At 44.8% G+C, this 21,568-nt stretch overlaps 3 protein-coding genes across 10 annotated transcripts in view; 2 read left to right on the forward strand and 1 right to left on the reverse strand.

Moving 5' to 3' along the window:
• The window catches only part of ESYT3 (extended synaptotagmin 3), a 35,091-nt gene extending 33,867 nt beyond the window's left edge, over positions 1-1,224 (forward strand). The window contains exon 23 of the mRNA XM_075430165.1: positions 383-1,224. Coding sequence (XP_075286280.1) covers positions 383-419 — 37 coding nt within the window. The 3' untranslated portion in view covers positions 420-1,224. The remainder of the gene's footprint in view (positions 1-382) is intronic.
• On the reverse strand, positions 1,074-14,414 carry CEP70 (centrosomal protein 70). Of its 3 annotated transcripts, XM_075430173.1 has the most exons (16): positions 14,280-14,414; positions 13,942-14,047; positions 13,661-13,784; positions 13,150-13,330; positions 12,661-12,830; positions 11,342-11,401; positions 10,540-10,639; positions 10,055-10,143; positions 9,622-9,696; positions 8,417-8,519; positions 7,377-7,547; positions 6,573-6,719; positions 5,873-6,041; positions 3,303-3,417; positions 2,293-2,372; positions 1,076-1,904 (listed from the first exon to the last, which is right to left on the reverse strand). In XM_075430173.1, the coding sequence occupies exons 1-16, from the start codon at positions 14,286-14,288 to the stop codon at positions 1,837-1,839; spliced, it is 1,767 nt and encodes a 588-aa protein (XP_075286288.1). In that variant the 5' UTR covers positions 14,289-14,414; the 3' UTR covers positions 1,076-1,836. The 3 variants fall into 3 exon arrangements, with proteins under 3 accessions (XP_075286289.1, XP_075286290.1, XP_075286288.1); XM_075430174.1 differs by lacking the exon at positions 7,377-7,547 and having other exon boundaries at positions 1,074-1,904; XM_075430175.1 differs by lacking the exons at positions 12,661-12,830; positions 13,150-13,330 and having other exon boundaries at positions 1,075-1,904.
• A 69-nt stretch (positions 14,415-14,483) lies between these two features.
• On the forward strand, positions 14,484-21,473 carry FAIM (Fas apoptotic inhibitory molecule). 6 transcript variants are annotated; one of them, XM_075430179.1, is made up of 6 exons: positions 14,493-14,538; positions 16,637-16,694; positions 17,352-17,487; positions 17,856-18,084; positions 19,557-19,606; positions 21,043-21,473. In XM_075430179.1, exons 2-6 carry the CDS (start codon positions 16,651-16,653, stop codon positions 21,190-21,192), a joined length of 609 nt encoding a protein of 202 aa, XP_075286294.1. In that variant the 5' UTR covers positions 14,493-14,538; positions 16,637-16,650; the 3' UTR covers positions 21,193-21,473. The 6 variants fall into 6 exon arrangements, with proteins under 6 accessions (XP_075286295.1, XP_075286294.1, XP_075286296.1 ...); XM_075430180.1 differs by lacking the exon at positions 16,637-16,694 and having other exon boundaries at positions 14,484-14,538; XM_075430181.1 differs by lacking the exons at positions 14,493-14,538; positions 16,637-16,694 and adding an exon at positions 14,576-14,631.
• The last annotated feature ends 95 nt before the right edge of the window (positions 21,474-21,568 follow it).

Raw genomic sequence — 21,568 nt, forward strand, 5'->3', positions numbered from 1 at the left:
GGCCAGGTGTTTCTGCCCCTGCTACGCCCGTAGTTAATGGCAGCCATTCTTCCTGCTCTCCCCTTCCATGGAGCCCACGGAATGCAGCGCGGGTAGTGCGGGCGCTGCCCGTCCACGCAGGCAGCGAGCCGGTGCTGGCCGGCGGGACAGGCGAGGCGAGGCGAGGCACGTCCCCCGGGTCTCACCTGAGCCCATGGCGGCCGCCGGAGTAGGAGCAGAACCCCGAGCTCCCGGGAAGGGGCTGCAGATTGGGGCCACCCCGAAGCCTCCCCCGCCCCTCGCACCCCAGTAATAAGGCAGCCCAAGCCCTCGCTGTCGTGCCAGTTAAAATGTTCAAGAAAGTCCTGAGCTACCATAATTTCTTCTTGTGTCTGTCTTGCAGGTATGAGCTGACCAGGACCAGACGGAAGAAAATTTGATTTCTTCTCACGTACATAAGTTACTAATTTTTCAACTTTATATGAATGTATATATCTCTTGTAATTAATGTGTTTTGAACAGTCACTGCACATTTGAAGCAGTCTCCAGCTCAGGACATGTAAATTTAATGATCCTACTCAGAGATTAGGGTTAGATTAGTAAAAAAATAAACAAAAACCCACATTGGGAATAATTTTTCCTAAATATTAAGTCTTGTTTCTGGCGTATCTCCCCCAAAGAACCCTGAACTATGACTACTCAATCTTAAGGAAGTGTTCTACCTGGAGATATTTTCAACTGTCAGCTCAGTGTCATTACTTTGCTTGGCAGTCTCATTTCCCCAGGATTCTGTTCATGTTGTTTTAACATGAAGGCACTGTACTTTAAAAAAGAATAAATTTTTAAACAGCATTCTTCAGCTGTAGGGCTACAGAACCCTGTTGAAAGAAAGTGTTTAAGATTCTAACAGCAATTGTTTTTTGAGAAACGAAGAAATTGATATTCCGCTCTCAAAAGCATCTTGGCAGGCTGTGGCTGCAGGTGTGGAGGTACCCGGCTTCCCAACGCAGGGAGATCAGTTTACCAAGACGGCATTATGGTTTTAGTTTGTGATGCCTTAACACGTCTCGTTCTTTGTTACAGCACATTTCAAAATCTTTAAACCTCGATAGTAACGCATTCTGCCTGAGGAACAGCAGAGTTTTGTAAATTAAGCTTTATTAATATTGGAGCAAAGTATACAAAAATATTTTTGGAAGCTTGGTGTACTTGTTTCTGTACAATAAACTTGTAACTGTCTTGCATAAGAAACTTGATGTCTTTCTAGAACTGACTTTCAAACTATGACCATGGTCACTTCAAATCCGTGTCAACCACCACCTGAAGCAAGTTTCAGGTATTTCTGGCCTAGATGACGTGAATCTGGTCTGTCTCGGTCCGTGACCAGGAAGAACACTCACCAAGCAACAACTTGCTCACATCCCAAACTTACCTGAGGATGTAACCAGCGCTGTAAAGCAGGCGCTCCAGAAAACCAAGCTCGGCAAGGGATGAAAGTGCTGTGGCCGGGGCCGTCAGAGCACCCTTAGCTCGTGCTTACTGCGTCAGCGACACTCGGAGCGCTCCATGGTGACAGCGCGCCTGGCGTTGTGCTGGGCCCCGCTTCCTGGGCTGCTGCCGAGGGCAGTGGTTCTCCGTCTGGCATCGAGCAGACCAGCTGATGGCGGTTAGGTTTGTCTTAAATTGACCACAAAACCAGAATTAAGAAAAAGGAAAAAAGGCAGCAGCTTTTATTTATGTAAAAAAAAAAAATCCGAAACTGTCGATCAGGGTAGCAGAGGTTGGAGGTAGCTGTAATGCGCCGTGCACCAACCGGTACCGTCGCAGGCAAGGCCGGCTGGCAAGTCCCAGCAAGACTTAACTCCTAACAGCTACCAGTTTCAAACTGCGCACAGCAGGCAAAATATCGTCCAGGTTACTGATCTCTGAAACAGAGTGAAAAGCAAAAACCGTCAGGCGCATGCACCTAGTGCATCTTCAAGTTCAGGAAACGCTCTCACTTGAAGGACAGAAATACAGCTAGCGGATAAACCAAACTCCTCGCACCTTTTCATGCTTCTGGGAAAAACTCAGCTTACTTTGTGAGTAATACGACTGAATACACGCAACCCCATTTTCAGTGAAAACGAAGTATATTGGTCACTTCTTGAGGAAAGATGGAAAGAGGAGAGTGAGGCAACAGTTAGCACCTTCCCTGACAACCTCCTCGTGCTGTAGCACACCAGGAGCAAACAAAATGCGTGTTAGCTATTTGAAGTTTTAGGAGGAAGCTTTGGCATGAAGATAATTACAACTGTTGCAAATATTACTCACCTAGAAGACAGAGCAAGTCTTGAATGAGAGCTTGAAACGGTGGGAAGAAGCACTCATGTTCTTCTAGCTTACGGATTATACTACAATGTGCAAGGGAGAGAGGTATAAGGGCGTTTTCAGTGCATCTCCTTGGCTCCTACGTTCTGAAAACACTGCTACTTAGTACATCTAAAACCATCTACACCAAAAATGTGTTCTCAAGTTCTGAAACCTGCGGCCAACGAGCGTCAGCTGTCAAAAGAGGACCTCTAAGTTCACTATTGATGCCCTGTATACATCCTTCCTTTCCTCCTACATGGCACCAGGTGATTTTTGGACTGGACCTTTAGTCTACGTACGCTAGATATACTGCCTGGGGACAGCTGATGTAGCTGCCTCAGGTGGAGCAAGGAATATTTTATAAGTGGCTGTTCTCTAGGGAAAACTGAGGAGTGCATGAAGGTTGAGGGAGTCTGCGTTGTTCGCCCGGCCTGTGCCAGACTCGCTGCCTGCCGCAGGGGGTTCCTAGCGTGTCTGCAGAGCCCAGGCTGGCCGCAAGCTCTCAGAGCCGGCTGCCACACGTACGTGTGGTCCCGCCTGTTGGGGACAGCACATGATTTGCCCAGTTCCCAAAGTGTCTGGAGGCAGCTTGAGGCACACGTTCTCCTCGCAACTACCACACTTCAATGTTGCAGGTGAAACCTTGCAGCACTTTCTCCTCCCCAGCCACATGCAGGATCCGCTTTGTCTCCCTGCGACACAGGCATCCCTAATAAGCCTGTCTGATCCCCTCATCCGTGCAAAACAGCAAGGGGCTTTGGAGCCTCCTGGCCTTAATTTTCCTCTTTGCCAGCTTTATCCTTGTGAAAGCATTCAAGATTCGTTTCAGGTGGGATAGCTGTAACTCCTTTACTGTCACAGCTCTCCGACTCTGTAACAAATTATTAAATTGTCTTTCAGTTTAAGGCAGTTCTCTCAATTACTGAATTTGATGTCTGAAGAATGGTCACCCAGGGAACAGCCCCACAAACCTGTGGATGTCTTGGGTCCCCAGGAGCTGCTGTACCTGCTCCGTCACGCTCTCATTAATCACGGCACACAGTTTCCCAACAGTATCCACTACCACAGCGGGTGGAGCCGAACTGTCTGTGGAAAAACAAACACTCCATGTTTCTTACATCAGTACTACAGGGAAGTATTTTAGGCACAATCCAGATTTTGTTCGGTTTTCACACACCTAGGCATACAAGTCCTGTCATTCACAGAAAACAAAGTGCCTGCACTCAGAAAGGAACCAAAGTGAGCTAGCAAGGGCGAGTCTCTCACTCCTGCTTCAGTGGCTAAACCTGTCACAGCAAAGACGGTACTAATGCGCGTCCTGCAATGTCAGTGGCAATCAGCCGACTGAAACTACACAGAGAGAGGGGGTTACTCATTAGGTTCCTGTGACACAGCGGAAGCGCGGTGTAGGGGCTTGGCCAACAAGGAACCCGCTCAATAATTACTTTGTTAACAGCCAGAACTTGTTTTGGTATTAGATTTTACCTGCTTCGCCTGCTGCGACTGAAGGCGACAGGCGCCTGGTCCTCGTCTCCCTCGATTTCAGAAGAGCTAGGCTTGGAGGAGGCATCCTCTGAGCTCCCGTGGTTTGCGATTACTAGGGAGAGCCGAGGCGTGCCCACACCTGCGTGCAGGAAGACAGCTTCCCTCGCACAGAGGGGCTCGGAAGGCCTCGGCAGCCCGGGAGCCCTGCTCAGCACAGCCAAACCTCTGCACCCAGGAGGAGCAGCACGGCTGCTGCTCTCCGGAGGTACCAACCAGGAGAGAATGGGCCCTGGGCAGTAAGGCAGCGTGCCTCTGAGTACCGGCACTTTGGTTTCGATATTCAACAAATTTTTTTTTTTTTTTTTTTTTTTAAGTTTAGCAGCGTAAGACAGAAGTTTCTGAGGACTGGACATCATTACACATGAATGAATTACTGAGTAGAAATCTACACCAAAGGTTGAGTTATTTTTTTCTTAAACTTGTTATTTTTCAAGTGGAGAATGAAAGATGGTCAAGGAGAATTATGAAGTCAGCTCACAGGAAACAAAGCTTTGTAGAAAAAAAAGAATTAAAAATTCAATTTCATCTGTTATTCCTTTCTTCTGCCTCCCTGGTATTCCTCAGCAACTGCTACAGGCTTACAAACAATGGGGTTTTGCTATTTAAACTCCCACTTGGCAGCAGGTATTTTTATAATCAGTGAAGAATATACCTAGTTTACTCATTTCTCAGCAGCCCAACGTATTTTCTCTGAGATCAGCCTTTCACTTGTCTCTAGTGAAGCCTAGTGGCTCTCTATGATGGTGTAACAACAAGAGTGGACAAGGGAAAACCAATGGACATCATCTATCTGGATTTTTGTAAAGCCTTTGACATGGTCCCCCACAACATCCTTCTCTCCAAATTGGAGAGCCATGGATTTAATGAGTGGACTGTTTGGTGGATAAGGAATTGGTTGGATGGTCGCAGCCAAAGGGTAGTGGTCAACGACTCCATGTCCGGATGGAGACCAGTGACGAGTGGAGTCCCTCAGGGGTCCGTACTGGGACCGGTGCTGTTCAATATATTTATCAATGACATGGACAGCGACATCAAGTGTACCCTCAGCAAGTTTGTAGATGACACCAAGCTGAGTGGTACGGTTGAGACACCAGAAGCACGGGATGCCATCCAGAGGGACCTGGACAAGCTGGAGAGGTGGGCCTGTGTGAACCTCATGAGGTTCAACAAGGCCAAGTGCAAGGTCCTGCACCTGGGTCGGGGTAATCACCGCTATCAATACAGGCTGGGGGATGAAAGGATCGAGAGCAGCTCTGCTGAGAGGGACTTGGGGGCACTGATAGACGAAAGGCTGGACATGAGCCGGCAATGTGCGCTGGCAGCCCAGAGGGCCAACCGTGTCCTGGGCTGCATCAGGAGAAGAGTGGCCAGCAGGTCGAGAGAGGTGATTCTGCCCCTCTACTCTGCTCTGGCGAGACCTCACCTGGAGTACTGCGTTCAGCTCTGGAGCCCTCAGCACAAGAAGGACAGGGAACTGTTGGAGCGGGTCCAAAGGAGGGCTACAAAAATGATCCGAGGGCTGGAGCACCTCTCCTATGAGGACAGGCTGAGAGAGTTGGGCTTGCTCAGCCTGGAGAAGAGAAGGCTGTGGGGAGACCTGATTGCAGCCTTTCAGTACTTAAAGGGAGCCTATAGGAAAGATGGGGACAATCTTTTTAGTAGAGACAGCAGTGACAGGACGAGGGGTAATGGTTTTAAACTAAAACAGGGTAGGTTTAGGCTGGATATAAGGAAGAAATTCTTTACAATGAGGGTGGTGAAACACTGGAACGGGTTGCCCAGAGAGGTAGTGGAGGCCCCATCCCTGGAAACATTCAAGACCAGGTTGGACAGGGCTCTGAGCAACCTGATCCAGTTAGCGGTGTCCCTGCTTGCTGCAGGGGGGTTGGACTAGATGACCTCTAGGGGTCCCTTCCGACCCAAAACTTTGTATGATTCTATGATTCTTCTTCCTTTGGAAATGGCCTGAACAACCGCCAGGTGGTAAAGCCTTTACCTAGCTCCAGGAGCTCGTGGAGATTTCTCATGGCGTTGGTCATTTCCCCGAGCTTTGTGTAAACCTCGTTCATTCGTGGATAAACGCCATTCAGAGAATTCACGTCAAACAGCTTCTGGAAGTGAGAGACTATCGCCAGCAGGGTCGGTAAGGACGGTGTCTGGCTGGTCTGCAGCAAACAGAAAGTGTAACTCGTCAGCATTATCGCTTAACAAATCAGGGATTCTTCTAAGGCATGAAACATTCTTAAAACTAGCCTGTGAAGAAAAACGGGTGTAACTTCCCCTGTTAAATCACGGCGTTTCCAATATTCTTAAATCTGAAGACATATTTTAAAAAGAGTTTGCAGACACAAATATCCAGCAAACCAAAACTACTCTTTCGAAAGCTTCCTCCTGTGTTGCTCAGTGAGTACGCTCGTGTGCTCTCAGCGCTGGCTGAGAAACAGACGGAACAGGGCAACGCCCCAGACTACAGGGCAATGCAAATTCATCGCTGGTCAAATGACTTTGATCAAAGCAGTCTTCCCCAAGGTGAGTTTATCCATTATGTTAAAATAGCCTTTGACTATTGAATATCTTCAAACAGCTATTTCTTAAACCCCACAAGGCTTTCAAATGTGCAAATCTAATCACCGTGTGAAGAAAGCATTTAAAAATTCCACAGTAACTTGCGACTATAAACCCCTGGTAAGAATTACCTTTTCCTTGTTTTCTATTTCTTCCAAAATTGCATCTACTGTGAACTGGAGGTCTTCAACTCGTATGGATTCTCTGTTCTCCTGCGGATCCGCAGCGTGCCAGGGCACCAATTCCAGAGACAGTTTTCTCAAGGACCTATGCAAATCCTTTTAAAAGAAGGGAAGGCACACAACTTACTTGAGCAACTGCTGGAAGTTGTTTTTATTATAGAAACCGGCAGATTTTCCATTTCTCGTAGGCAAAAACATTCCAGTATGGAAGACAGTAAAGTTTTAGTTTTCATGGAATTTAAGCACAGTATGTTACTTACATTCTTTGATTTAAAAAGAACACTGATAGTCTAAAAATTAAAGTACTTCGTACGTTAGAGTTTCAGTGAAATAAGAAGTGTTGCTCTCAAAGAGTTTGGTTTTGAACAAAATTACTTTACTTGTGTTTAGATCAAAAAGTTACTGTGCTGGCAAGACAAAAGGAAGAAAGAGAAAGCATCATCATTGATGTGTGAAGCACACACACTCTAAAGCCTAAGGGTCGTCTTAGGGACTCAGCCAGCGGATGAAAGCATTTAGGCAATATACACAGAGGAGTACCTCTGGCATGTCGTCACACTGCACATTTTCATCCTACTGTGTTTTAAAGTGGTATATAAATGGACAGCAGGATTATTTTTAAAATTTAACACCAAGTCAGGCAATAAAAAAACTACACAGAAAAAAAAAAAAAAGCCCTACATGTAGGGAGAGGCCAAGGGGTGGTCAGCAGACTAAAGGAAGAACATCAAGCCAAGTAGAATGTCACGTTACCTTTAGGGCCCTTAGCTGATCTGCCCACATTTCTATAGTAAGCGGAAGGTGCTCAAACCCACATTCCTGTCCATTCTCTTTAATACAATTTTGCGCTGGCCCTTTACTGCGCCTGTATATTAACGGAGGAGCTCGTGGACTTCGCAAAATAGAATCAATATGGGACAACACCTTCAACACCAAATAACAAATGTTACTGCTCAAACACAAACAACGTTTTTATAATAAAATCCCTCTCCACCACAGTCATGATTGTCTACAACATTAAACCATAAATAGCTCCAATAAGACAACTGAGAGGGGATCTTATAAACGCTTATAAATATCTTAAGGGCAGGTGCCAGGAGGATGGGGCCAGGCTCTTGTCAGTGGTGCCCAGCGACAGGGCACAGGCCAACAGGCACAAACTGAAGCAGAGGAAGTTCTGTCTGAACATGAGGAAGAACTTCTTCACTCTGAGGGTGACAGAGAACTGGAATACATATTTCAATATGTAATGATTCAAAGACTTAAAAATATACTAGCTAGAAGATAGGTTACAGTAATGCAAATATACATATATATTCCCTTTGAGGGATATTTAACATTTATCCACTTGAGGCATTGTTGCTTCCACAGTTTACATTTTGCTAAGTCTTGTTATATTTGCCTTTTTGTTTTTTTTTCCTCTCCCCTCAAAGACAATTAAAAGCCACTATCTCCTCAAGCATGTTTAAAACCGTAACATAAAGATCTGTTTTGCCAAAGACCTTGAACAAATCCCTGGTCCTGAAAAGACTTCAGCTAAATCCTTGATTCGATGTTTGCCAACCTAGTCTCCGCTTCCTTGCTGTATTTTCAGGTAGTTTACACTACGATAGAACAATTAAGAATAAGCCTACAGTAACTGTGAAATCCAGAACATTACAGATGTAAAGGACTTCACATGAACTCTTAGATTCGAAACAGCACGCTTCAGTTTACCTAGTTAAACAAAACTCGTGTACTGTATTTCATTGTAACAGTGCTAGACACACAGGGTACAGATAAAATTTGCATACCTGTAAGTATTGCTGGCAAACTGCCTGCAGCTGGTCTACTCCTGCGATACTCTCAGGTTCTTTCTTTTCTTCTAGTCTATCTCCAGTACTACTCCCCGAAGATCTGCGGGCCAATACGTACAGTGGGTTCCACAAGTAGCCTTAGCAGGAGATACTACTTTCAACTTGATAAAAGAACCAGGTATGTAGCACATATGCTTGCATCTACAAAGCACAATCTCCATTTTATGATGCCTGCCAATAGAATTCACTCACACTGAACTAGCTGAAGAATATAATACCTAATGCAAATAATATTATTTATCTCCAGTCTCCAGGTTGAGGTTATCCCAGACTGTGTGTGAATTTAGAAGGGACACCACCAGATGTACAGTTGTTCTGTTATCAGAGGTTCTGCTAAGGCTGAAGACTTAAAATACAGAATTTTACTCCAAAGGGTCAAATTCCGTGCTCACAGTCTTTATCTGCTTCTGCTTGAAGATCGTTCCTGGCTTACTATATACACAGCTCCCTACACTTTTTGTCAAATCTAAGATAACTTTCTCTAACACTACCACCTAAATCACACCCACTGCATGAGAGAAGAGACCATTAATATATACACGATGTAAAATGAAGAACTGAACATTTGAAAAGTTCAAGTGATGTCTTTTCCAGGCTATAAAATATTTAGCATTCAGTACATGCATGCACAAATGATTAGGTGCAATTACAGATAAAAACACTTTCTCAATACTGGATCTCAAATACCTTCAATATGTTTTCTTAGCAATGTTTCAGAAAAAAACTAAGTCAATGTCTAAGAACAACATGGACATAACTTCAGTAGCTGCAACATTTTGCCAACTCATACTTTCTCACTCGTAATCCATAATGCAACCAGCAGCTTTCTTTATAGCTCACGGAAGCAGCAAACAACAGAGTGTGGTCCTGTCCATATTGCCTGCAACAGCATTCAAATCCAGAAAGACAAAATGAAATAAAAGAGACACACTGCTGTGCCCCATGTGGAGCCCATGCCATCATTTCAGAGATTCACGGGGTGTCTTCAGAGATACAGCAGTATCTGCTGCCCATAACCAGGCTCTGAGGAATGGTGGTAAGGCACATGCTTTATAACCTACTATCTATGTTACAGGTTGCGGAGTACCTTTGCCTTCAGAAGGTCAGAGGATTAATGAAATTTACTGAAGAAATATACTTACTGGATAGTTTTCTTTAAAGTTTTCTCTAGTTTCTTCACCTGGTGCTTGTAAAGTTTTATTTCCTGTGCAGTTGGTCTTTTAGAAAGAAAAAGTATCATATTAGATGTCTTGCATTTGAAGGTAGCTATAAAACGCAGCCAAGCGAAAAAGTACAAAAGCTTTGCCAGCGCTGCAACATCATTCTGGAAATGAAGTTCTGCAACATTTCTACGTGCCAACAGCAATAAACAGCAAACTAAGCATTAGCAGTTGTTGTCGTTAACAGTGTAAGGAGGGAAGGTTGACGGTTGCTGCCATATCTTATTTCTACGAATTGCTTTAAAGGCAGATTTCATGCTACTTTTTTGCAGTTGCTGGTGCTTTCGGTTTCTTTCTTTGTAAAGCAAAGTCTGCTGAAGTGCCCTTACAAAGGATGATACTTCTCCTTTCTCACCTTATTTCCAAATCTTTCTTGAGATTTATATTTTCAAGCAAAAGCTGTTCATTCCTGGCTTTTGTTTCAGTAAGTTGTTTCTGGAAAGACTGCAACATAGACTGAGTTAATCCTTTTATTTCACTCATTCCATAATCAACAAGCTGGAACGATTTAAAGCAAGCACATATGAAGAAGGGTTCCCATTTGCCAACACAGCAACACAGCATGGATGAGGAACGAGTTGACCAAGAACCACAGCCTGCTGCATTTGACCACAGGTGGAGAACCTGCGATTAAGGAGGTCTACGCAGTCCCCAGCAAAGACGACTCACTGAGTCTGAGTCTCTGCACGCAGAAAGTGAACCCTGCCCGCAGAGTTTACAAGTTAAGAAGACATGATAAGAACAAGCGGATAGAAATCAAACACATATGTGTTTCTATGTGGCTCTTGAAAGGTAACCGTTTTAGAGATCTGCACGGACTTATTCTCAGCAGTTCCATACCGTGAGCAGTGCTCTGTAATTAGGAGTAGCATCTAGATTTAAGAATTCTTCCTTGCTTCTTTCTTCTTTCTGTACCTGGTCTTCATCTTTTTTATATTGCCTATTGGGAAAAATAAATTGTTTCAGCTTACTGTAATTCGATTACCTCAAAGATCTAAGTTTGCTTAGTTAGCAGTTACATATGATAATAAAGTTTCCATAAACTGCAAAGTAAGTAGAAGAGAAATTCTGCCCTAACATCCACTGCTCTTCTATATTATTTCTGGGAAGCTGTTTCATATACTAATTAAGCGCAGTTACTCCTCAAGAGAAATTCCAGTACAAGCAATTCCCATTTAAATTTTCAAGATAATAATCTCAAATTATAGCATTGTCTCGGGCATCTGGTTGTTGCTTTGTACCATGTAGGCACCGCAACAGAGTTGAACAGCTGGTATTCCTTTTGTTTAGGGAGATCAGCTGACTGAGCACTGCTAACGCAGCAATTCTGCCTGTGAACCACGGCGAAAGCAGAAAGGAAGGAAAAAAAAAAAAAAGGAAAAAAAGATAAAATTATAGCTCAAGTGTCTAAATACCCCCAATTTCCTAGCTGTCCTGGCCTCCTGACTGATCAGCTGCTTAGCCTGACTGACAGTTATTCCCCAGATGAATACCAACTTCCACGACCATTACAATCCTTTGCTGTTTCTTACATGTTAGTAACATCTAGAACACAAGAATATTTACCATTACAAGGTTGAAGAACAGTAAAGATTAAGAAAATTTAGAACAGTAAAACCATGAGGCATTAGATGAGACCTACCTTAGCTCCTTTTTCATTTGACTAATTTGAGATTCGTAATAGTCAATTAGACAAAGGAACCTGAAGAAAGGAAAAACGGTATTTTGAATTTCAGATATTATCCAAAAAGTCATGCCTGAAAGATGCTGTGACCGCCCCACAGGAAGAGGCCGGCTTACAGAACTCCACTGCACATCAGAAGCGGCTGCTTCAAATACTGCATTTTCTCTCATACCAGAACACACACAGCCACAGTTCTTCAAAACAGAAAAGCAGAGACATGAAGTCTGTATTAGTCTAAAAGTAGCAAAATTATTCAAGAGGAGATGCAAGCTAAATCCTCCTGACAGCCTCCTCATCTTGTGACGACGTTTACCCAGCAAACTTAACAGCGGGGCACAGTCCCGAGTGCCAGGGCCCAGCGACTGCTGCGGGAGGCAGAGAGCACAGGCCCCGCATCGCCCGACAACATCCATCTCCAGTGACAATAAAAGTGCTCCCAAAGTAAGTGGTTGCAAAAGACAGAGCCACAAAAAAACTGAACAGCTGAGAAACTGCCTTTCCTCTTGAGCACTCCGAGATGGTCTGTTTTGGAGAGACAGATGAGAACGCACAGGGAACCAAGCTCCATGATCCTTCCTCTCATACAGCAAGGGCATGAGCAAAAGGCTGCACATACACAAACCCTGTGAAGTGCTTCCCAGGAAAACACTGCTAGCCAGGCCTAGAAAACCAGGTGACATCAGCACAGTAAAGGGATGCCTACCTGAGGCCTGAGAATTAGCAAATCTCTGATTACAGCAAAACTATGGAGACCTTACTGCAAGAGACACAGGCTTGGAATACTTTCGGAACCTTCCCCAAAGCACCTGGGAAGCCTCACAGCAAGCCAGCAGTCAGCAGATGCAAAGACCACTTTCCAAAAACGGAAAGGTTTTTTTGGAGGGCAGAGGTTGGGGTGTGGTGTTTGTTGTTTTTTTTCCTTTGGTTATTTTTTTAATTTTCATTTTAAAATGTTGGAACCCCAGGATGAGATCATCACCCCAGCAGATGCTGCAGTTCCACAGCAGAGTGAATGATTCCCTTCTCTTTGCTGACACCTAGTGTATGCAGGGGCTGATAATTTTTAAATTTCTGCCACGGATTTATCCTGCTCACATTTTTTATACAAGAAAAAATTACTGCATTGATGTACCTTTACAAGAATGCATATTTCCGCTTGCACTCCTAAGGCCTCCAGCTTTTTTTTTTTTTCATGTAAATATCGAGAACAGTTACTTGAAAATCCTTTTCTTCATTTGATGTTACAGGTTATTCACCAATGTAAGAAAATTGCTTACGGCTGATCTAGAAGAGACTTGGGAGCTCTTTTGCAAAACCGACAAAACATTTTGTTTTGGGTGGCAACACGCCGCTGCTCCTCCATCCCAGCTTTGCACAGCTCCTTCTGCAAACGGGCAATAATCTCCTCCTGCTCTTGCAGCTTCTCCTGCTGCTGTTGGTATTTCGCCTGGGAAGAGACAACGGGAGCACTACAGAATTATTCTAACCCGCAAGCTGCAGACTGCACTGTACATGCCCAAGTAGGCACCGGGTCCCAGGGAAGCTTGGTACTTGTTATTTAGCCGTGCTGAAGAGGCAGTAGAAGAATACAGATTTTTTTCTAAGTTATTGCTAGAAAATTCTGTATAGATTGAAAAGTCTTAGCTATAAGTAGTGTACTAACGGTATGACCCAAGACTCGTATTTATTTTGAACGCTGTAAATATTTTTAGAGCTTTATAAAAAAGTCAAAAGTTTGAGTCCTCAGATGGCCCTATCTGAATTACCTGTGAAGCCTGTTGATCTTTTTGAAGTTCTTTGACTTGATTCTGTTGCTGGCAAACTTTAGCTATTGTCTCATCCTCCAGCTGACAAATTTTGGACTTAATATTTTTCACCACATTTTCCAAATCATTAGCCCGTTGTTCTTGTCGAGATGCCCGACCTCGTTCCATCCGTACCTCATCTCTAAAAAAAAAAAATCAATCCTTGATTTCAGTTAACCTCCTTTCACTAAATACAGTGAAGGAAGCACAGGCCGGGCAAACGTCATCTGGTGACACTCAGCAATAGCCTGTGGCAGCCGGTATGGGCAACGGGCCGGTACGGGAAGCAGCAGCAGATGAAATACGCTGAGCGCTCCAAAGGAACTGGGCTAACGTTGCTGCATACTGGACAGAGAACTCGGGAGAAAGGTCTTAGGCCTCGGCTGTGACAGGAGCTCCACCTGGCAGGAGACAGGCACTGATAGTACTTCTGCTTCGCATGAGCAAGCAAGTTCCTTCCACTGCCTCTTACCTAAGAGAACGATTAGCTTCCATGAGCCCCTGCATCAGTCGCTGCTGTCGGTCGGTGTCTTCCACCAGCGTTTTTAACACGAGCCTTATTCCCAGAGAAGACTGACCGTCTAAGACGATCGTACCTGGAGATACATAAAGTCATAACGAAGGGCTTTTAATAGCTGAAGAAGATCGCACTTCTACTACCATTTAGAAGTGACGGCATTAGAGATGCCTTATGAACTTAGGCTTACTACTTGCAAATACAAAAAAAACAAAGTAAAATTAGCATTTCCTTACCGGACACGTCCCTGCAGCTCTGGGGGCCAGCGAGACTCACGGGTTCCAGCCCGCGACGCGCTAACAGCTTGTTCAGCTCTTCCCACTCCGCCTCCTCCCGCTGCCGCTGGGGGAAGGGAAGGGACAGAAGCGGGAGTTGTGAGGCTCGGCCTGCGGCCCCCTGCCCTCCCCATGGAGCCGGCAGCGCGGGCACCAAACGCTCCCGAACCCACCCGAACCCACCCCAACTCCCAGGAAGCCCCGGCCGGTGCCTGCTTGGCGGGCTCACTGCTTGTTCCTTCTCGTTCCGATTCAAACCACCGAGCGGTCGCGCCAGCCGCCCCGGGCCCCCCCTGTACCTCTGCCATGGCGAGGGGCAGACCGGGACCAGCGGGACGCAGGAGCGGACAGGGCCGGTCCCCAGGGCGCCGAGCCTCCGCGGGTCCCCGCCGGCGGGAAGGCGCGGAGCCGGGCGGGAGATCAGACGTCCGCGGGTAACGGCCCGCCCGGCGGCCCCGGCCGGGGGGGCAGGAGGCGGGGAGGGGCCGCGGGGCGGCGCTGGCCGCACGCCGCCATTTTGAGGCGCGGGGAGCCGAGGGGGAGGAGGGCGTCGCCGAGGTAGGAGCGGGGCTGGGAGCAGCGGGGTGCGGGGCCGGGCTCGCCTGATCGCCCGTCCGCGGAGCCCTGATCTCCCCTCAGGCGCTGCAGCGGGTAGGCGGGAGGCGCATGGGAGCTGCCTCCTCTCACCGCGGCCCCTTCCCGCCCGGGATGAGGCAGCGTCTGTCCGGGCTCCTTGGAGACCGCCCGCCCGTTAGAGGAGGAGGAGGAGGAGGAGGAGGAGGAGGAAGCAGACCTCGCCTGCGTGCTGCCGCCGGGCCAGCCGCCCGGGGACGGCGGGGCTGCGCTGCGCCAGGCTCGGGCAGGCGCGGCTGGGAGAGGAGTTTAGCGTTGTGGCTGGGTATGGAGGATTGCGGCGATCATTGATAAGCTGTTTGAGGGGGGGTTTTGAAAGGTCGCTGTCAGGACTTTGTTGAAAAAAGAAAAAAACACTCTTTCGCGGCGATAAACGTGGGTGGTGGGGAGAAATTTGCCGTGTCTGGAGCTGATGTGCTTGCTGGTGCGCGAACCCCCTGGGCTGCGGCCAGGCGCGGATGAGGGGCTGCAGCGCGGTCATCCTGTCCTAGCTTCCAGAGCAAGTCCTGAGGTGTAACGCCGTAAATCTCAGCTTTGGGCCGCTGGGTGGGTGAGCAGGAGCCGCGGGGAAACCCGAGTCCGCGGGTTCGAGCCCGCTGACGGCGAGCTGCGGCGGGCGGCACCCGCTGGCCTCCAGCAAATGTAAAGCTCGCCTGCCTGTGGGTTCGGGTTTAATTGAAAAAAAAGAAAAATAGGAAAAAAGGTCTATTACCGCATTACCATGATTTGTTTAAAAAAAAAAATGCAGGACGGTGGCATACTGCCAGGGGGATGGGGTCTCTGTGGGAGGCTGCAGGTGTGCGCCAGGTGCCACCTCGCTGGGCATTTCTTCTTGTGCCCAGGGACGCAAAAAGCATTTATTTGGGGGGGGGACTGGCATGGGTCTGCGCTGAGCCCCTGCGGACGAGAAGGGGACGGGGGAAGTGCAGAAACGGACCCGGCCTGGCTTCCACCCTGCACCAGGGATGCGAGCCTGCTTGGACACCGACCCATCGCTTTAGGAGCAACCACAGCGATCTCCCCGGCGTTTGTTAGGTGGTGTGGACTGCCTCACTGCTGTGAGAATTAAATCCTGAGGTCCTTAAAACGGCTTCACTGTTTTTAAAACTTATTTTTCAGTTTGTGAACAGAAGTGTGTGTAATGACTGACAAAACCACGGACAGTAATACAGCGGTGTACTCGAGCATGTTTTAAAAGAGAAGGTTAAGATGGAGTGAAGGAGGTTCAGTCGTTAAATGCACGCTCCTCTTATGCTGAAGAGAGACCCTAGAACTTACAACTCTACTTTTAATTCATTTTTCACTGAAAAATACAATTTATCAAAAATTCACTTATTTGCACTTACTTGAATCACGCGTATTGATATGCACAGACAGTGCAGGTAGCTCATAACAAATTAAGTTGTTTAGTGAAAATAATAAATTAAAAATAAGTCAGCAGTGTTGTGAAACACAGTCATGGCCTGAAAACCTCCTAAGTAAGAAACAAGTGGTTATTTGTGGTTCACCTAGACTTTATGGCTAAATTGCTAGGCCAAATTGCTAATACAATTGTTGAAAACAGTTACAGTGATTTATTAAAACAAATAGGTTAATATTGTTGCCTGTGCTATTTTACTTTCCCTGAGGTGGCTACAGTCGCTAGTTTGTTTCAGTTTGTGACTGAGATGGGCACCTCCGGATTTGGTTCCTGCTTTGGACAAGTCGTCCGTCTCTACGCTTTTGCTCACAAGTTAGGCAAACCACTTTTCCAGCAAGTAACTGACAAAGTCATGATGTGCTGATAAAGTTAGGGTAAATTGCACTTAACTAATTTTGTAAAAGGATACTTACATTTGCCTTTCTGTCCAAGAGGAAAAATTATGTTTGTATTTCATCATATATACGGCAGTGCATGATAGTACACGACACTTTTTAAAATGTCCTTTATCTTAAATGGAGAAAATGAGGAAAATTGAGGCCTCAACACTTCTCTGCTGCTATTCTGCTTTTCTTTTTTTCTTGCTGCTAATTGGATCAAAAGCCATTTTGGTTACTATGGCATCCCGTGAGGAGATTACTGTCTATGAAGATGAAGTAAGGTAAAAAATCAGAACTGTGGTATGAGCAGATTTGGCGAGATATCCACAGTTCCAGTGGTCACTTATGACTGTACCTAAACTTCAAAAATTACTTAAGTGAAATGATATCTTGCCAGATCTCCTCCCCTGTGGATGTTTGTGCGCGCAGAGTTGCCTTTCTGAATGCTGTAGGTAATGTTTATGAGAAAGATTGCAGACAAATCTGTTGAAACAGGTAATACCTAAACTGGTCATCCTGGCTATTTTTCAAGTTTAAAAGGCTAAAACACTTTCTCAGAGAGCAATTAAAATACTGTATTTTAACACCTGCCAAGTAATCATAGAACTGTCCAGGAGCATCTGAATTCGAAGTACAATTTTGTAACAATACTGTCACCTGAAATGGACGTACTAGAGGTTAGATGGAGATATGTGTCTGTGTATGGTGTTTGCCAAAGTGAGTCTGTTTAACTGTCTGTCTATATTGTGTAGTGTTTTGTCATACTTGAATGTTTGAAAAAGATGAAAATATAAGCAGTTCTGTAAGCTTATTCTTTCAAGTCTCATTTTTCATTTGAAAAAAGCGACTTGCCCTGAAGCGGTAAAGTTTTGAACTATAGACATCAGTAATTGAACTCTTTCAATGACAGTTAATGTACTTTGTTGGTGTTTCTATAGGTCTCGGTACAGCCACTTAGAGAAGATGACAGATTTGGTGGCTGTTTGGGAAGTAGCTTTAAGCGACGGCGTTCATAAGATTGAATTCGAACATGGGACCACTTCAGGAAAACGTGTTGTCTATGTTGATGGAAAGGTGAAATTGCTATGTGCTCAAAATTCACTATGGTACAGATTATAAAAGTGCACTTCCATGCAACAGGCATCGGAACAAACAAAAGACTAATAAATGCAAGTGAGGTACATTCAGTTGATTAACTTTACCTAATATAATGAACTGCATCATTCTTTTTTTCAGTTACAATTAAGGTGTGAGTATTCATGAAGTGCTCTGCTGTCCTTGGGCAGAGGCACTGTAGACATACAAGATACCATGTATTTGTTCATTCTGAAATAATAGTTAAGTATTGAGCTGTTTCTCGAGTTCTAGTTCAATTTTTTTTATACTAAAACATGCAGTCAGGTTTATCAATTAATATGCATTGTCTTTGTTTCATTCTACAGGAAGAAATAAGAAAAGAATGGATGTTTAAATTAGTGGGTAAAGAAACATTCACTGTTGGAGCAGCCAAAACAAAAGCTGCTATTAACATAGATGCAGTCGGTGGCTTTGCATATGAGTATACTTTGGAGATCAATGGAAAGAGCCTCAAGAAGTATATGGAGAACAGGTCAAAAACAACCAATACTTGGATACTGAGCTTGGGTGGTACGGACTATAGAGTTGTTCTAGGTAAGTAGGCAATGAATGACTTCATGTTGCTGCCTCTGAATAAACGTGTATGCATTCACTAACTGGTAATTAAGAGAAAGCACAGTGCCATGGCTAGCGCTGTTGCAGTGTAAAATCCTGGGTGGTCTGTAAGTTTGGAATTAGATGCCAAAGACAGTCTGAAAAATAATGGTCTTGTTACACCTATGTGAGCCTGCTGCCAGTGTTCTGTTCTACAGCAGCATGTTCCAGATATTAGAAAAAAACGGGGGGGGGGGGGGGGAAGGTTGGAAGGAGTTATGGCTTCTGTGTCCACAGAGCTGCCCTAGCAAGACAGTTCTCCAGGTGAAGCATGTTATAGAAGTGTTACCTGCGTTGTGATCAAACCCGGCGTGTGTGTAAGTTTGTTAACCAGGTAACCAGGCTTTCGTTCCAAAAATCATAAGCCAAAGTCAAGGACTCTTTAACTGAAGAAGTGCAACAACGTTATTCCACATTTTTGATAGATTGATCAGCATCCTTTTTTCTGCATCGCTTCTGAACTACAAATTTAGTTGAAAACCTTCAGATTACTTTTTTCATTTTCTTAATAGCAAGGCAATACATTTCTTCCCTTCTGCCCCCCTTTTCCAAATACACTACAAGTAGATGGGAGGAAGGGATCCCCTGAGGAGTTTGTCCGTGGCATCTAGTGGGACAACTTCCACTTAAATATTGCTGTATGGTTAGACCTGGAGACGAGGGATCTTGGGCTATGATTTCTTCTTAAGCTTCAGGACAGAATGATCTGCCGTGAGACGAAGGGGGCCATCGAAGAAAGACAATTTTAATGCCAGAAACAGATTAGTCTCCTCACAGGCTTTTAATCTCACTATGCTTACTTAAAAGGCAAGCAGTGTTCAGCTTTCTACTGATGTCCTGTGGATGACAGTGTCAGTAATCAGAGTTCTAGGGCAAAGTAATTTAAGGAGGATGTGCTGGGAGAAGTAAAAGAATGTTCTGTTTCCAATGAAAAAAATCCAAGGTTGATATTTAAAGTAGTATTTGGGTTTTCAAGGAGATTTTAAGAATACAAAAAGTTTGATAGATTTCAAAATAATGCTGCTTTTGAATTGAACTGACCTGGAAAAAATGTTAGACCTTCATTGAATGAACAGCATTCAAATAATTAGCAGAAATTACTTCGTTTTTCAGCTTAAGAATGTCAGAATACCTTTGACAATATTCAGAACAACCCAGTGTTAATAGCCAGGGCTAAGGAGAACTAAAAATGTATGTTCATAGCAAAAGTTTTTTGCCCATTGACGACACAGCCTCCCATCTCTCCAATATAAGAACAAACCCTGTAGCCCAGGTATTATGACTAAATAGGAACTTCTTTTGGGAACTGGAACTAACATTCAACAGTAATTTTTTTTAAATTCCTAGATCTTCTTGTTGGGGGGGGGTAATATCTTGTCCTTTCTACTTTTTGTTGGCCTTTTCCTTTACAGAAAAGGACACTATGGATGTGTGGTGCAACGGTCAAAAAATGGAAACAGCGGTACGTGACCATTTCCGAAGGCGTTTCGCAGGCTATAGCTAGATGACCAAAGCTGAGCAAGAGAAGCCAGAGGGGCACGTCACCTCACTTCACCACAGTGTGAGCGTACACCGCCTAGGCAGCCAGCACGCCAGGAGTCTGTTCCGAGCGTCCTTCACTGTATTTTGTAACTGACAGTATTTCAGTTGGGATGCCAAACGCCTGTCTATTTAAGGATAAGCAATGCTTTTGTTTACACTTCTTGGACAAGCAGAGTAGATCTTCTGGGTTGGCTGTCCAGTGTTTTTAGGAAGAAAGCTTTCAGGGGAGTGGGAGGGACTTCAGTTTGATGCAGAGTGTAAGGCCACCTCATCCAAACCTGCTCGTGTTAGTGGTGACTGAACGTTGCACACATGTAGTCTGTTACGACTCACAATTTTTTCCATCTAGAGATGGTCCCTAACACGTAGGGCTTAAGAGTCTCGTTGGAACAAATCACATCCTTTGTCTCTCTGTCACACCTGCATTCATTTTTAGAGCAGGTGGACAGCTAGAAGGCTTAATCTATTTGGTGTCTTTTCGTATGATGGCTTTCAATAGGCATACTATGTAAGCTTCCCCGTCCTTGAAGGATGTGCTTTCTCAGCCCAGAGTTGTCACTGTGATTACTACTGCCACAAGTAATCCCCTGGATGAGTAGAAACTGTAAAATCAACAGTTTTGTTGTACTTGAGAACAGGATGAAAAGATTCACCCAGTGTTTCCGCGGTAACCATTCTCTCAGTGAATCAGAACTTCTGCTCTTGATGGTTCTCAGCCTTTTCTGTAATTTAATAAATGGACCAGGAGATGTTCTTGCAAGCTACAAGTACAGGTTTAGTTGTCAAACTGTGCTTGCATTAAAGCAGCGCACAGATTTTTCTCCTCTCCCAAAGATGATGACAAAAACACAGCCGTAACAGGACACTGCATAACTGCAGCAGGAGCTGCGTATCCAAGACACACAACTGTTACACTCAATTCAGGGATCTCTCTCTCCTGCTCTAGAAGGCACCGCTGAATACCTCATGTTTTACTGCCACTTCAGCATAGGTTTGTGTGGTACTTACTGGCTGTGCTGCACAACTTGGAAGGAGACTGTCCTTTCTGTTTTTGTTTTACTGACATGGATCAATGATATTAATTCACAAACTCCAACTTTACCATTTCTGATTATGTGACATTTTGATTGTCATCTAATACCTGCAAACAGCCTTTAACTGGACACCTTGACAAAGCCCTGTCTGAGATTCTGCAGCTCGTTCAGCATTTGTGCTGTATTTGTCGCAGGTACCTAGGGCTGCTCTAACTGTGGGAACCACAAGTGATCTTGACTTTGGACACAGTCTGATGCACTCAAGCTTTGATTTTACTAAAATAGCACGTGTCTGGTTTTATTCTTGTCTTCTTTCTCCCAGGGTGAATTTGTAGAAGATGGGACCGAAACTCACTTCACTGTTGGTGATCACAGCTGTTGCATTAAGGCTGTCAGTAGTGGAAAACGCAAGGAAGGAATCATTCATACCCTTATTGTGGATGACAGAGAAATCCCAGAGGCTGTGGAGTAGCCTCTAGTTAACTGATTACTGTAGGACTAAGATCAGGAATTTTCAATTACTGTGGTAATTATTTTAATATGTACTACTTGGTACATCTAGTTTGTGCTGGGTTTATTTTCTAGTTTCTGTATATGAAATTATTCTTTCTGAGGACCAGATGAAAATAATTATATACAACCTCTACCAGTTTTTACAAAACTATATATGTATATATATAGAATATATATTCTATCACCAAGTGCAGAGAGCACTGGTGAACTTAAGTAGAAAGTATATACTAGGGAAAAATATTGCTCTAATAAAATGCAAGATAAATATTCAGTAAGACTGAATCCTTATAAACTGCAGGTGCATGTGGAGGGAGGAGGAAGCATGTGCTGGATGT

Source organism: Opisthocomus hoazin, chromosome 9, assembly GCF_030867145.1.
Source record: "Opisthocomus hoazin isolate bOpiHoa1 chromosome 9, bOpiHoa1.hap1, whole genome shotgun sequence".
Classification (NCBI taxonomy): Eukaryota; Metazoa; Chordata; class Aves; order Opisthocomiformes; family Opisthocomidae; genus Opisthocomus; species Opisthocomus hoazin.

Coding starts and splice junctions, on each gene's coding strand:
- FAIM (XM_075430178.1), top strand. CDS start 16,549: ATGGAGAAAATGAGGAAAATTGAGGCCTCAACACTTCTCTGCTGCTAT. Junction 17,488..17,855: donor TTGTCTATGTTGATGGAAAG/GTGAAATTGCTA, acceptor TTCATTCTACAG/GAAGAAATAAGAAAAGAATG. Junction 19,607..21,042: donor GTCAAAAAATGGAAACAGCG/GTACGTGACCAT, acceptor TCTTTCTCCCAG/GGTGAATTTGTAGAAGATGG.
- CEP70 (XM_075430173.1), bottom strand. Junction 8,520..9,621: donor ACTTTAAAGAAAACTATCCA/GTAAGTATATTT, acceptor ATTGGCCCGCAG/ATCTTCGGGGAGTAGTACTG. Junction 1,905..2,292: donor AGACTTGCTCTGTCTTCTAG/GTGAGTAATATT, acceptor ACTCTGTTTCAG/AGATCAGTAACCTGGACGAT.